Raw genomic sequence first — 13,337 nt, forward strand, 5'->3', positions numbered from 1 at the left:
CACTTTTTCCACCGTTTATATTTCGTGAGAAGTTCACATCCTCAGAAAAAGTATAGTTATTGTTCATAATAATAATTTATTCCCACCATATTTCTATCTTTCCTTTTTAATTTTTAATGGAATAAACTATTTTTTTAAAGCTGGTGCTGATATAGTCAAAGATATTAAAAGATAGAAGTATTCAATTTGTCTTGTTTACAACGATAATGTAGAGATATATTTATAGATTTAGAAACAGAAACTCAGTATCTTATCGGGACCTACTACATAACCAAACATGTGAAACGAAAAGTATTTTCGTGAAAGAAACAAGCCCCTGTATCAACAATGAAGGAATAACCATGCAAAAAATGGGGGAGTGAAGCCCATGATTAATTATATTGATAAAAAAAAAATTGACAACAAATGAAACCACAAATGCTCTCGGTGCATGGAACTACGAACTAAAAGATTAACCATGCAAACACAAACTGTGGACACATTCAAGAACACACTCAACTAGAAGCAGTAGTACACAATATACAGCGCATTCGTGGGCCACCCGACTTGGTTTCTTCATCTTCAACGTCATCGCTAGCATCGTCCTCATAACCATTGTAACCATCATACATTCCTGCCTCTAGGGACGTGGTTTCTTTCTTGTTACTACTAGTGTAAGAGGAATCCATGAGACAAGTTGTATGATAACCATGACAGCAAAAGAAAACAATGACCGATACATTCTGTATAGAAAATGGATCAAAACATATACAACATCTTCCACCTCCCCTAGTCTTTGACTTCATCTCCATAGTTCTCAGACTCGGGGATTTCTCAAATACCTGAGAAGCACGAGTGTCACTCATTTTAACTCGTGTCTCATCTTCTTCATTACCTAAAGAAACTCCATGCCTTGCCTCGTTGTAATACTTGATTAAAAGATTGACACAGTCCGCCTATTTCAATAACAGCAAGACAGTGGGATATTGATCAGATTCAAGAATTTGGGCTCCAAAGGTCGAGCCAGAGGGAATAGGGAAGAAAAAACACCTTAAGGATATCATTGCACCCATGCCTGAGTGATGTTTCAGTCCTGTAGTCAGTGATAATCTTAACCAGTCGATCCCGGAGCCTATAGAAAGTAGATAGAGATATTACAGTCAGTGAACATAGTGCTTACCGACACATATCTCTATGACTTCAGGCCAGCACAAATCTTAGTAGTATTTTCGAATACAATCAATGATCTGATAACAAAGTTGACACTAATTACTTACCGAGGTATTTCCAACCCATTAGGAACCTTATTTACAATGTAAAGGGGATTCAGATTTCCAACCGTGTGCTCCAACAATATGCCCACCTATTAATTACAAAAATCAAGCTTAAAACAGATCGAGAAAGGGTAGAAGTACAACATACTAGCATAATGGGTCAGTTATTTCTCTCTTTACTTTTTTCAATTTCTAATCAAAGTTCTAAAGGTTAATAAAAACAAATTTAGGGTATTATTTAGGTAAAAATATACAAAAAAATATGCCTAGATTTTTTTTCTCACATTATATTTGTCTTTTTTTCATTTTTAAAGCAATGTAGAGCACTAATTACAAAAAGAAGCCAATCTTTACATGGATAACAAGTAGTAACTAATCCTACTAAAACATCATATATGTGTGGTAAATCATCAAATATTCTAATACAACACAATGATTTCACATTCACGCCTGTAAAAAAGTTCAGTTATCATGGTACCATTTCAGGTTTGTGAAGGCATTGTTTGATCAATTCTTCCCAAAGTTCATCATCATGCTGCATGGTGACAAACTCTACAGCCTGCAAAATATCATGACCACTTCAAACATAAAATCACCACAGTTTTGGTTCATGATTTAGACGTTGTTTGAAACCAAACTCATTCAATTGAAAACAAAAAATAATTACCTCCTCTATATCCCCCAAATGGTTTATAATAACAGCTAGGGCTTGTTTTGAGTTTCCCATCCTTCCTAGAATGAAGACTTGCTCCCTCAATAGGTCCCTTTTAATGCAAATGTCATAAGCCTGAAAACAAATTTCAGAATTTGATTCACAATCACAGTACAAACTACTGTCAAAGTTTTCCATTGGTTCATCACCTTCTCAAGGGTGTAGTGTTGACTGCTACGGAGAAAAGGTAGTAGCATCTTTGGATCATAGTCTGCGTAGAGTTCTACCTATGCGGATTATATGAAAAAGAAATTACATTAAATGACTGAAAAGAATAATTTAATGACGTTTACAAACCATTATTATTCATGTTTAGCTTCAGAAGACAGTTATTGAAGCAACCAGTCAAAACCAATGAGAGAAGGGTAGAGCAGTAAAGACTTGGCAAGAATCAGTATTAATACTAACAAAATAACCCAGGAGCCAAAAGGCTTCCTGTTGCTATGCAAAGGTATACGAAGGGTCATTGTATTCAGTCTTACCCTAGAAGGTGCAAAGAGACTGTTTCTGGATTTGAACTCATGACCAAGTGGTCACCAAGATGCAACTTTACGCTGCATCAGAGCTTGTCCTCAGCAATCAGCACTAATATTATGCTATTAAAATTGAGACAGAAATGGTGCAGCCGGAATACCGCAGAAATGTAGCACAAAAATAGGGCAATTGTCTTAGACTACTTAAAGTTCAATTAAAAATTAGCAAACCTAGGATGAATCAGAATAGACACAATGACCTGATGATTCTAGTTCCAGGGCGCACAAACACACTCATGCACAACAATTAGAGATGCTATATATCCTTATGTTAAGAGTGGGACAGTTCCATGTTAAAGAAGCAGAACAGCGTGTCTAAAGCTAAAAACCCAAAGCTAAGGATTCCACCACACAAGGCCAAACTCAAGGTGAGAGAAAATCCCCTCAATCCATGGTCATACTTGTGAATAAAATGAACAGGTCCTGGATTTCTGGTAGCTCTTAAAGTCTTTTACTTATGGCATTTTCATTTCAGCCATGCTTTTCAATGTCTACCAAACTTTATGTCTTGATAAAGTTATTATTTTAACACTTAACATTACAATACACAACAACCATCCATGCGTTTTCACCTAATTCATGACATCAAATAGTTTTTGACACATCAATTATCGGAGACTCCATAACCTAGCAGGTGGATTGATTACATGGATAAACCACCTGTGTTTTAGTATAAACCTATCATTAACGAAACCATGTCATCTCTTTCCAAGGCTCACAGATTAGTACAAGTTGTGTTTGTTGTTGTCCATTGCCTAAGACAAATCATTTTTTTTATTTGGGCTTGGCAACAGTAACGTAATAATTTTCAACAGGCACATCATAAGAAAGTTATCCAAATATAATGTTAACTTTCAGTTGATACAGCACAAAGATTCTCTCAACAAAGAAGATGACTAGTGCACAAGGCTCCCTGACAAGTGGAGACTAAGGAGGGTCCACGTAAAGAGTCTTATTAGCCATGCAAGCAAAGAGAGATTTGAAAACATGATCTCCAAACTTTCAGTTATCTCATTGACAAGACAAACACTGGATAAACTTTCGAGCAAATACACATAAAAATGAGGACGAGACATTTGTTCCTATGACACTTATTCGTACTTCACTCAAATTCGTCATTGGTTAAAACCCTCTCTTGGTAGCCCCTTTTGAGACGTTGACAACCGACTTTAATACCAATTGATATGCACCCATAGACTTAGGGAAGCCACCTTTAAAAGCTAGTTGTTGTTAAGGAGAAAGAGCCAAACACTTAAATACTCCAGCAAACATTTCATGTTATTTGATGTGGGGCTTAGACACCAAATATTACCTAAGTCCCTATCATTGGATCTAACATTTCCTTGTTCCTGTACATTTGTCTTGGACCATAATCAGTTACAGTCAGAGTTATCACTCAATGAAGTTTGCTACTTTATTTTCTGTAAGAGAAACAAAGGTAGGAATGGTCGAGTGAAACTCCAAACGCCAGACACATGGCTTTCATCAAATGTAATTGTAAGTATTAAATACAGATTAACTTACAGCTTAGATTCCAAAGCTAAGGAAGCTTGCAAAAAGCTAAATGAAAGAAACAAAACTACCTGCATATCATGGAATTCTTTCCCAGCATGAGGATTTACTTCAAATAATGAATGAAGATATAGATGTAAAAAATATCTACGATCACTCTTATCATCAGCATTTAGAAGTTGCTTCACAACTTCGGGTGGACTTATTAAGTCTCTATTTTGGATCAACAAAGGAACTGCACGCTTGCAATCTAGCATCATTAATTGAACAATCTGCACAGAAAAACATTAAACAAATAAGAATTCAATGATCATTATATAAAGAAATGAAAACCGATACAAACAGAACCAAACTCATACTGCTTAAAAAGAAAATTCGACAACTCTATAAACAATTCTGGGAATAGTAAAATCTTACTCAACAAATCTATTATGGTACTTTGTTCATTAATCCTCAAAAAAAATATCAGATATAGCAAACATGGATACCCAGACCTTAATGTACCCAGAATGCCAGCAGATATATGAAACATAAATTTGTCAGGTAAGGTCTATGACCTATAGAGAAAACACAGACAGAATTCCAAGATTACCGTAACTTCTACAAAGCATAATTATACCTTTCCACGAATTGCATCATGTAGGTTATGTTTATCAATAAAATCAAATACTTCTGGTTTCATAAGCTGAAAAATTCAACCAAACAAAAAAGGAAAGTCAATTAGCTGTAATAACAAATAGACAATATGCTCTAGTATAAAGCATGCGTATAGCATTTAATACATGTCATGGCTGCCTGAATGCAAGAAGAATTACTTTGAACACTTACATCAGCATACAACAAGAAGGCCTTCTCATATTGCCCATTGATTACATACAACTCTGCCAGTGCCTAGAACAATTTTAAAAATTATTAACATAAATATGTGGTTAACAGATTAAAAAATGCAAGTATGATTGATCAGACTAACCTCCTTAAGTGAATCAGTCATGGACGAAGTATTTAGCTGAGGTTCAATGGCTGAAATTACAGGTAATGCAGAATAAATTACAGAAGGCCAGGATTTTACAGTGGACAAGAGATCCTTATGAAAAGAAGAATTTGTAGCCAATGCAACAAGAGCAACCTGTAGAACCAAAAGCAGCACACAAGATTATGTATACCAAGCAAGTTAATTACAGATACTGAGCAAGCACATTAATTGTGACAGAAACCACTTTGTTCTAGCTAACCTCATAAGCAGTGTCACGTAGTCTGGGGTTTTCTGTAGGCATGTAAGGAACTAAAACAGGTAGTTGACGAAGATGTGCAAAATGGAAAACCCATCTGTTTGAAAGCAGTTCATTAAACACCAATTACAAATCAGAACACAGTAACAGACTAGCAAACAATGACATGTTGTACCTCTCCCAAGCTGGAGCTGATCCCCGAAGCAACTTGGGACACAGAGATGCTGCTTCACTGTATTTTCTTTCCACAATCAGATGATCAAGGTACCTAGATCCCACCTGCAAAGATAGTGGGAAAAATTAAAAACTTCTCATAATACTCAAATGGACAAATTCAACTACAAGGTAACAAAGCATATACACAATATATTTATCCACTGTAATTTATTTTATAAAAAAGAACTCATTAAAGAGAAGAAAAGTACAATAAGGGATATCGAAAGCCCGGTAAGGTACCCTCAAGAGTAAAGACTTTCAAATAACTAAACTAAAACAAGCATAAGAATTACCACTTGCATCAAAATAGTCTCGAGGAAACTAGACATTAAGCTTCAATACCAATCAAGTTGTTTCAAGTTTTATATAGATCTACCCTGAGCAGGTCAACAGTTTTACTTTACATAATCTAGTCACCACTAATTATATAGGAAATTACTATAAAATTCATTTCATTTCATCTTAAATGTCTATATAGTGTTATTGCTAGAAAAAACAAATGATAATAAATTAATAGATTTCTAGAAAAACAAAGTAGTTGAGGAGGAGCTTTCAAAAACATACAATCAACTAAAACAAGTGCCTACATATGCAATTGTGCATATCATATTCCAATTATGTGCCATATATGTGCCCTTTATTGAAAGTTAGATTGAAATAGGATAAACCATAATACCTCATCAAGTAGTTCACTTCGTCCCTGACCAGATTCAACCACAGCCAATGCTTTTTCATGCCACCCATGCTGAAGAAGCCACGCAATATGATCTTCAGTATCCCTGATTATTAAAATGCATCAATTTTTCTAAATTATCTATCTTAACTTTTTCAGATCTTTACAAAAACTTGGAAATAAACATGATATTTAAAGGCTTAGTTGCACTTTTTATCACTCAACTTTGGTACTTCTGCAAATTTTCCATCTTTCGTTTATTGTACCATATAATTAAAAAAATAAATGTATTTTACTAATCCGTCAATTGGCAAACAACTCAGAGGACATGATTATAAAACAAGTTGAAAATTTAATGTTGGCCTATGTAGCATGGCACTGCATGTTAATTCTACTGTTAGTGTGTGTGTTGTGGACATTAACCCTGGCCTATCACCATTGTCAACACCATAAACCCTAACTATCTGTTTGAACTTTACTTATCAGTTTTCAGAAGCTAGTCACAATCTCAAAAAATGGATGGCCAACATCTCTCCCTTCACCATCATCATCGACCTCAACACCTCCATCACCATTCTCTCCGGTATTCCCATATGTCCACATCGCCTCCCTTGGCTAAAATATATTTTTTGTTTCAGATTTTCAGCACACACCACCATAAGAAGAATCAAATGAACAGCCATGTTGTCAAAAAAATTGAAGACTGTTTAGGGGAACATGCTCAATCTGTTGATAAAGTAAGAGAATTGTGGTTGAACTAGGTTCCAATTTGGGTTGGAAACAATGACTTGATGCGACCCAGGATCAACAAATTTGCAATCCACACAAAGAGGCCATCATTATTATGGACGAAGCCAAGGGCCATGCATTGGACTTAGGCACATAGGAACATGAGGATTTTTGTTCAGAAATTGCTAAACATGAATGACCTCTCACCCTAAGAAAAATAGTACTGGAAATTACTGTTTTACCGATTGCATCTTGATGACTCCAGGTGGTGACAAAGGGGGAGGAAAAAGGTATTTTGGTGAAAGATGAGGACTTTGAGGGTTTTGACTCTTTTGGTTTTGCATTGGAGTCTTAGGTGGAAGAGCTGGGAAGGGTTTTTGTTGAGAGAGTGTGTCTGTGTTTATGTGGTCAGGTTTTGAGTCGGATCCTGGGGGTTGGACTTGGGCTAGGAGAGGGTGGGTGGGTGGGGGAGCTTACAAATGAAGGTTTGAGACTTAAGTGGGTTGGAGAAGTTGGCAAACACACAAAAGGAAATATCCGATGTGGATGGGAGTTAGTGGAAGGGGCACTTGGAACTCCAAGAGGTATGAGGAGAAGTGGTACTGCTGAAGACCCTTTTGAGGAAGAATTAGTAGAGCCACATTCTCAAAAGGTTGGGGTTGGAGTAAAGGAAGGAGGGCAGTCCCAGTTGAGGTAGGGATTTGGGTGGCAATAAAGAATTGAGAGTGGAGGGATGGGTGGTGTGGGAGTCCTTAGGATGTGTGGGCTAAGGCTCGAGAGAGGAGGGTAGCCATATATATTTAGATTTAGTGCATATGATCATGCCGACATGGAATTGTATCAATTATTTTATTTATTGGCAACATTATGATTCATAGTTGTTTGCCAATTGAGGGATTGGTAAAATGTGTTTAATTTTTTAACTTATATGGTACAATAGGCTAAAAAAAGTTCAGTGACAAAATTCGTGGAAGTGAAAAAGTTTAGTGGTAAAAAGGGCAATTACGTCTGATAGATATATTGCGTTTTGTGTTAATTAGGGAGACCTAGACATTTGATATTGGTAGATATTGTTGATATTGTTTGTAACAATATCTTCTATTTACCATATTTATGTTTGGTTGTCATATATACTTGTATCATTCTTCATTATAAATATATTATCCTGTGTATTTTAGACACAAGGGAAATTAACCCTATACCTAGTTTTTCTCTATATTCAACATCTATCTTAAATGTATTAAAAAAATTCCAGCATATTGTTTTAGCAAGAACTTTTAGATGAAGAATACACCCTATTTGTTTTTATTTCAAATGATATAGCTTCTTACAACCACAACAACAGCATGCATTACTGAGGAAATTAAGGGAGGTTAAAATTTCCAACAACAAAGTGTACAAGTGTGAAGGGTAACATGGACAGATGACAGCATTCAGACATCAATATTTTCCCTCTAAAATGAGTGACAAAAGTACGTTCCTTAGACTATATGATTCTGAAATTCTATAATCTATGTGTGAAAATCAATAATATAGGAATATTAAACATAACACAACTATCAATAAACTGGACAACGATGATAACCAAATCAAGCTACTCCAATTAGAATTAGAACATTTGTCCGTGCAAGAAATCAACTGACAACAACCATATCTTGTCTTAGAAAATACAAACAAACACAAGACAGCATATATCATGCTAAGTGGATATGATGAGGTTCAAGACAACTTTTTATCATAAGATGATTTCTTTTCTTACTAAATCCCTCCCCTTTCCTAGAGGGTGGACATGATGAACAGTTTAAACTACAAATATTATCATCTTTCAATGCATAATAAATAAAGGAAACATCACATATTATGTATTGGTAATAAACATGTTGTCAACATCCCCCTCAATACTTTTATGGCCACAAGTCATACACAAATGCATCCAAAAATTAAAACAGTAAAATAGATAAAGAAATTGAAATCAACCTTGGCTTGGCAATAACTACATCCTTCAGAGATACAATATAGTAAAGTGGTTCATCACCTGCAGCCCACTGACCGCCAGCATAACTGCTACCTACATTTGAATGAAAAACATTATTACGCAGATTTCAGGAAACAATATGTTACTAAGGTGTATATTAGAAAGGAGGAGCTCAGAGGATTCAGGTCTCTCAGGGAGGGAATGAATGAAGAAAAGATTTTGGGAGAAACAATAAAGAGAATTAAGATCCCATGAAGAAAATGGTAAATGCAGCCAGATTACCACTGAGGCAACCAAGGGGAACTGGGGGAGGAAAAATTCATACGTGTGGCTATTAAAAGAAAAGGGATGAGAAGACGGGAGAAGAAAAAATGAAGAGTAGGGTTGTGCACAATCCCTTGAACATTACATGTCACCTATTTTCTATCAGCTGTTTCGTCTCTCACTATAAATATCCTTTATGCAGGCAGTGATATCATATTAATGTCTGTATCAGTGGAATGAAATACAGCATATTCAAAATAGCTGAATATGCTTCAAAACATCACAAACAAAGTAAGCCAAATGTTAACCTGAGAAGGGAGCATGAGCAAGAGAGTAGTCTTTCGCTCTGTAATGCTCGAACCCATGTACTGGCAGAGCATCTGTTGAAAGCTCATCATTATTCCATGTTACTATTCTTACTTCTGGTCTTTGAGCATTGCCCTGTTCAAAATTATTTTACTCAAGCTCATAACAAAGTCAAATTTTTTAATATATATATGTATTGAATAAATCACTTTGTAAGAGATATGTTTTCAATACATCAATACAGTTATTTTAAAGATAACAGGATATAGTATGTACAAGATACATATTTAAAAATGTACAAAAATTCACAAATAAATATATATAATTGCAATTCTACAGATACAAATCAAGCACACATTTTTTAGGCATTGCCGAAACAAATCAAAAATTACAAATCATTGTCATCACAAATTACTTCCTATTATTTACAAATTACTTCCTATTATTTACAAATTACATATAGGGATAACAATATCTATTTCATTCTTTTCCTTTAAATAATTCATAGAGACAATTTTTTTAGTCAGCTTCACAAAGAGACATGTTCATATATTACACATGTATGTTTCATGTAGTTTTATTATGTATAAATGTTTTAAAGCCGTAGAACCTTCAACAATATCAGTATAAGAGAAGTGAAACAAATAAAAGTATTGGTGTTTCACAGGTCTTGATACATCATTTACACTTATTGGAGAACTATCCAGGAGCATCGACATCAGGTATGTAAAGCAAATTGAAGTATTGGCGTTGCTATTATAATACACTTTATTTTTGGCAAATACAATGTAAATTTGATTGCTTCCATACTGACTTTGTTATGCAGCTTGAGTTCATTATTTTCTACACCCCCAATAAGAAATAGTGCCCTCAAAAAATAACAATGATATATAGCCTGAATGAGACATAACACATTAGGTCATGCTAGGTAAATCATTTTTCAGGTAAATAATTATTTTTTCTCTTTTCCAAAAGCTCTCTCTGGGAGCTGGTATAAGAATATTGTTTATCCGAAAATAAATAGAACCAACATGCACTAAATAGTAAATAATGCGCATGCCACATGCCTGTCTGTAATATATATGAAAATGTCTAACTAGTGGGAAGCAGCATGGTGCTGATCTGGTACCATTGCTTATATAACACTGAAGCAATTTAAAAAATCCAAATGATCAAATTGATTGTTTGACCTTTCACAAAATGTAATAATAAATAAATAAATTTTTCAGCATGCCTATGTCTTATAGACCAGGAAATTACTACTTCAAGTTATGATATTTAGAGGAATTTCCCATTACATGAGTAAAAGACAGAAGAATGAACAAAGAAAACAAGTTGTAGCATAAAAACAATGGGAGGAATTTACAATAGGATAGAAGTTCAGCGTGAAAATTAAAGAATTTCATTTCATTATTACCAATGAGCATAAATACCTGCCGTGAAGGAGCTGAGCTACTAAAATCCTTATCTCCATCTTCTCCAGGGATATATGCAAGAACAACCAAAGCATCACCAAAGGGAGCAAGCCCTGAGATGAAATAGCTGGTTTGGAAAGATGCCACAATATCCACCTGGGCCACACCAGACAGAGGAACCTGCCTGAACGACCCATTCGCTGCCCTTATTGTCCTTATTGAAGCAATTTTGACAGATGTTCCCCATCCAATTACCAAAAGGGTATCATCCTACAGTGATAAAAGGCATTAAGCTCCTCAGTTTATCAAGAGATATACAGGAACATAAGAAATAATGGCCTTGCCACTGTTCAAATTCTAATGCAACAGAATAAGCCTTCAATTATAGCAGCGGAGACTGCATGAAAGAATGGTATAACTCGAGCGCTTGCCTAAATCAATATTTGACTAACCTGCCAGACCAGGTGAGGAAGTAAAAGCTCAGGGCGTGGGCTCCCTCGCGGTTTTTCAATAAATGTAACACGCTGGTCATTGGCAGTATCATAAACCTTCACTCCTGCATCATTAGCCCAAGCAACAAGACTTGCTCTCCATTTCACAGCATGTATTGAACCTTCACCAGAGTGCAAAACCTTTGGGGGATGGTAGGGTGGGGTAGTTTTATCGTTAACAAACAAAAAGTACTGTAGAGTACAGAATAGATATCTCAGGTATTAAAACATTCTGACAAACCTGATCACGGTAGCCCAGCCATTTCTTTGAATTCAAATATAAATGACCAGCCAAACCTCCAGCAACAAATCTCCTGGACATTTTCTTTGCATAATCTGGATCCAAGGCAACTGCCTTCATCGGCCGATGGTAATCAAACTTTAATTTCTCATCAGTGAAAAGGCTGTTTATCACAACTGATCCATCATCAGAACAGCTTCCAATATATTCACCTTCTGTGTCAAAGCTAAGGTCGTTGACAACAGAAGCATGTGCGGAGAATTCCTTAACCTGCAACAAGGTAATTCAATTAGAAACGGATTCCTATAAATAACACAGCACGCAAGCAATTGACCATGAGCCAACAAACGCTACACAAAAGATTTCAAAGCGCAATGTCAACATAAACCAAAATACATCCATAAACCCATGCATAATCTGATTTTGAAGAGAATATCACGAAAACAACTTATTAGCCACACGAATTACTTCTTTCCATAAATTTAGTCATGGCAGCTCCAAGTTGAGTAAATAACAGTTCAAATTCACAGAAATTACGAAATTCTGACCCCAGGCTACGTGTAATCTCAAAGCGCACGGATTCAACATAAACCAAATTACATCCATAATCCTTACCATACATTTGAAGAGAGTATCAATGAACGAACTTCTCAATAATACAGATTGTTCCGTTCCGTAAATTTGATCTACCCAGCTCTAATTCGAGTAACAGTTCAAATTCACAGAAATTGCGAAATTATCAATCACTAAACGGCAGCTATGCGAAATCTCAAAGTGCACAGCGCTAGCATAAACCAAATAATATCCACAATTCCTAGCATACATTTGAAGAGAACGTCAACGCACGAAAGTTCTCAATCACGCGAAATATTCCACTCCATAAATTTGATCTAACCAGGTCCAATTCGAGTGATAACAGCTCAGATACACAGTAATCGGAAGATTCTCCACGTCGAATTACGCAACGAATAGATTATCACACGTTAACTAACCTGATTACCGAGAAAATCGAGGATGTGAACGGTGCCGCCGTGAGTGCCGAGAGCGATCATCCGCTCGGCGACGGCAATACATGACGCGGCGTCACTCGCTAGCAGCGAAGGTATGCTACCTCCCATTCTCTGGTACTTGAGCCTCGGTTCCTCTTCGTCTTCTTCATCTTCCACTTCTTCTTCATCTTCTTCTTCCTCTTCATCTTCCTCTTCTCTCTCGTCGTCTCCTTCGACGCCGTTCTCAGACGGAAACGGAGCCATTCGGATAGTTATCGCGTGAGGCCTCGTCCCGGCAGAATGTTCAGTTGGCGAAAATGCGAAATGAGCGAAGGCGAGAAATTAGATCTGTTTGGTTGCGCTAAAAAAATCTTTTTTATTTAATTAATACTATTATTCCTTTCTTTGTTCGTCTTTTTTTTAAAAGTGAAATTTGGTTTTACAAAATTTCTCAAGAAAGAGGAAAGGTTCAAACGGTCCCTCGACAAAGGAAATGATGAAGTAGACGACAAAAACATCGAGGTTTTTGGTACTGATTAGTTAAGAGTAGTGATGCACTCTGATCTTCTACGTCCAGTTTTGCTTTCGGCCACCGCCTTGTGACATCAGAAGCCTTGATTGATCGTTACCCAGAAATCCAATGGTTCTAATTTGTGATCCAGGAGAGTATACCCAACAAAATTCTTAATGTAAAAGAAAAACAAAAAATATGACAGAAAAAACTCTAATTATGTTTTATAATTAATTCCTCGTCAATTTCAGGATAAATAATTAAAATTCTTTTACTTTATCACGTCTT

The 13,337-nt window shown here is 35.9% G+C and overlaps 1 protein-coding gene across 1 annotated transcript; it reads right to left on the reverse strand.

Moving 5' to 3' along the window:
* Window positions 1-342: 342 nt before the first annotated feature.
* On the reverse strand, window positions 343-13,027 carry LOC108340375 (vacuolar protein sorting-associated protein 41 homolog). The gene is made up of 19 exons (XM_017577712.2): window positions 12,542-13,027; window positions 11,550-11,819; window positions 11,270-11,449; window positions 10,836-11,087; window positions 9,405-9,537; window positions 8,835-8,925; window positions 6,132-6,234; window positions 5,415-5,518; window positions 5,243-5,336; window positions 4,981-5,136; window positions 4,839-4,901; window positions 4,630-4,695; window positions 4,082-4,282; window positions 2,115-2,192; window positions 1,921-2,040; window positions 1,732-1,812; window positions 1,257-1,342; window positions 1,030-1,111; window positions 343-935 (listed from the first exon to the last, which is right to left on the reverse strand). The coding sequence occupies exons 1-19, from the start codon at window positions 12,800-12,802 to the stop codon at window positions 495-497; spliced, it is 2,862 nt and encodes a 953-aa protein (XP_017433201.1). The 5' UTR covers window positions 12,803-13,027; the 3' UTR covers window positions 343-494.
* Window positions 13,028-13,337: the final 310 nt, after the last annotated feature.

Source organism: Vigna angularis, chromosome 5 (genome assembly GCF_016808095.1).
Source record: "Vigna angularis cultivar LongXiaoDou No.4 chromosome 5, ASM1680809v1, whole genome shotgun sequence".
NCBI classification, from domain to species: Eukaryota; Viridiplantae; Streptophyta; class Magnoliopsida; order Fabales; family Fabaceae; genus Vigna; species Vigna angularis.

What these genes read in the sequence shown, in the direction of transcription:
- LOC108340375 (XM_017577712.2), bottom strand. Translation starts at nt 12,802, where the DNA reads ATGGCTCCGTTTCCGTCTGAGAACGGCGTCGAAGGAGACGACGAGAGA. An exon ending in TCGATTTTCTCGGTAATCAG is followed by an intron (nt 11,820 to 12,541) that starts GTTAGTTAACGT and finishes ACCTTGTTGCAG; the next exon opens with GTTAAGGAATTCTCCGCACA. An exon ending in TTCCTCACCTGGTCTGGCAG is followed by an intron (nt 11,088 to 11,269) that starts GTTAGTCAAATA and finishes TTATCACTGTAG; the next exon opens with GATGATACCCTTTTGGTAAT.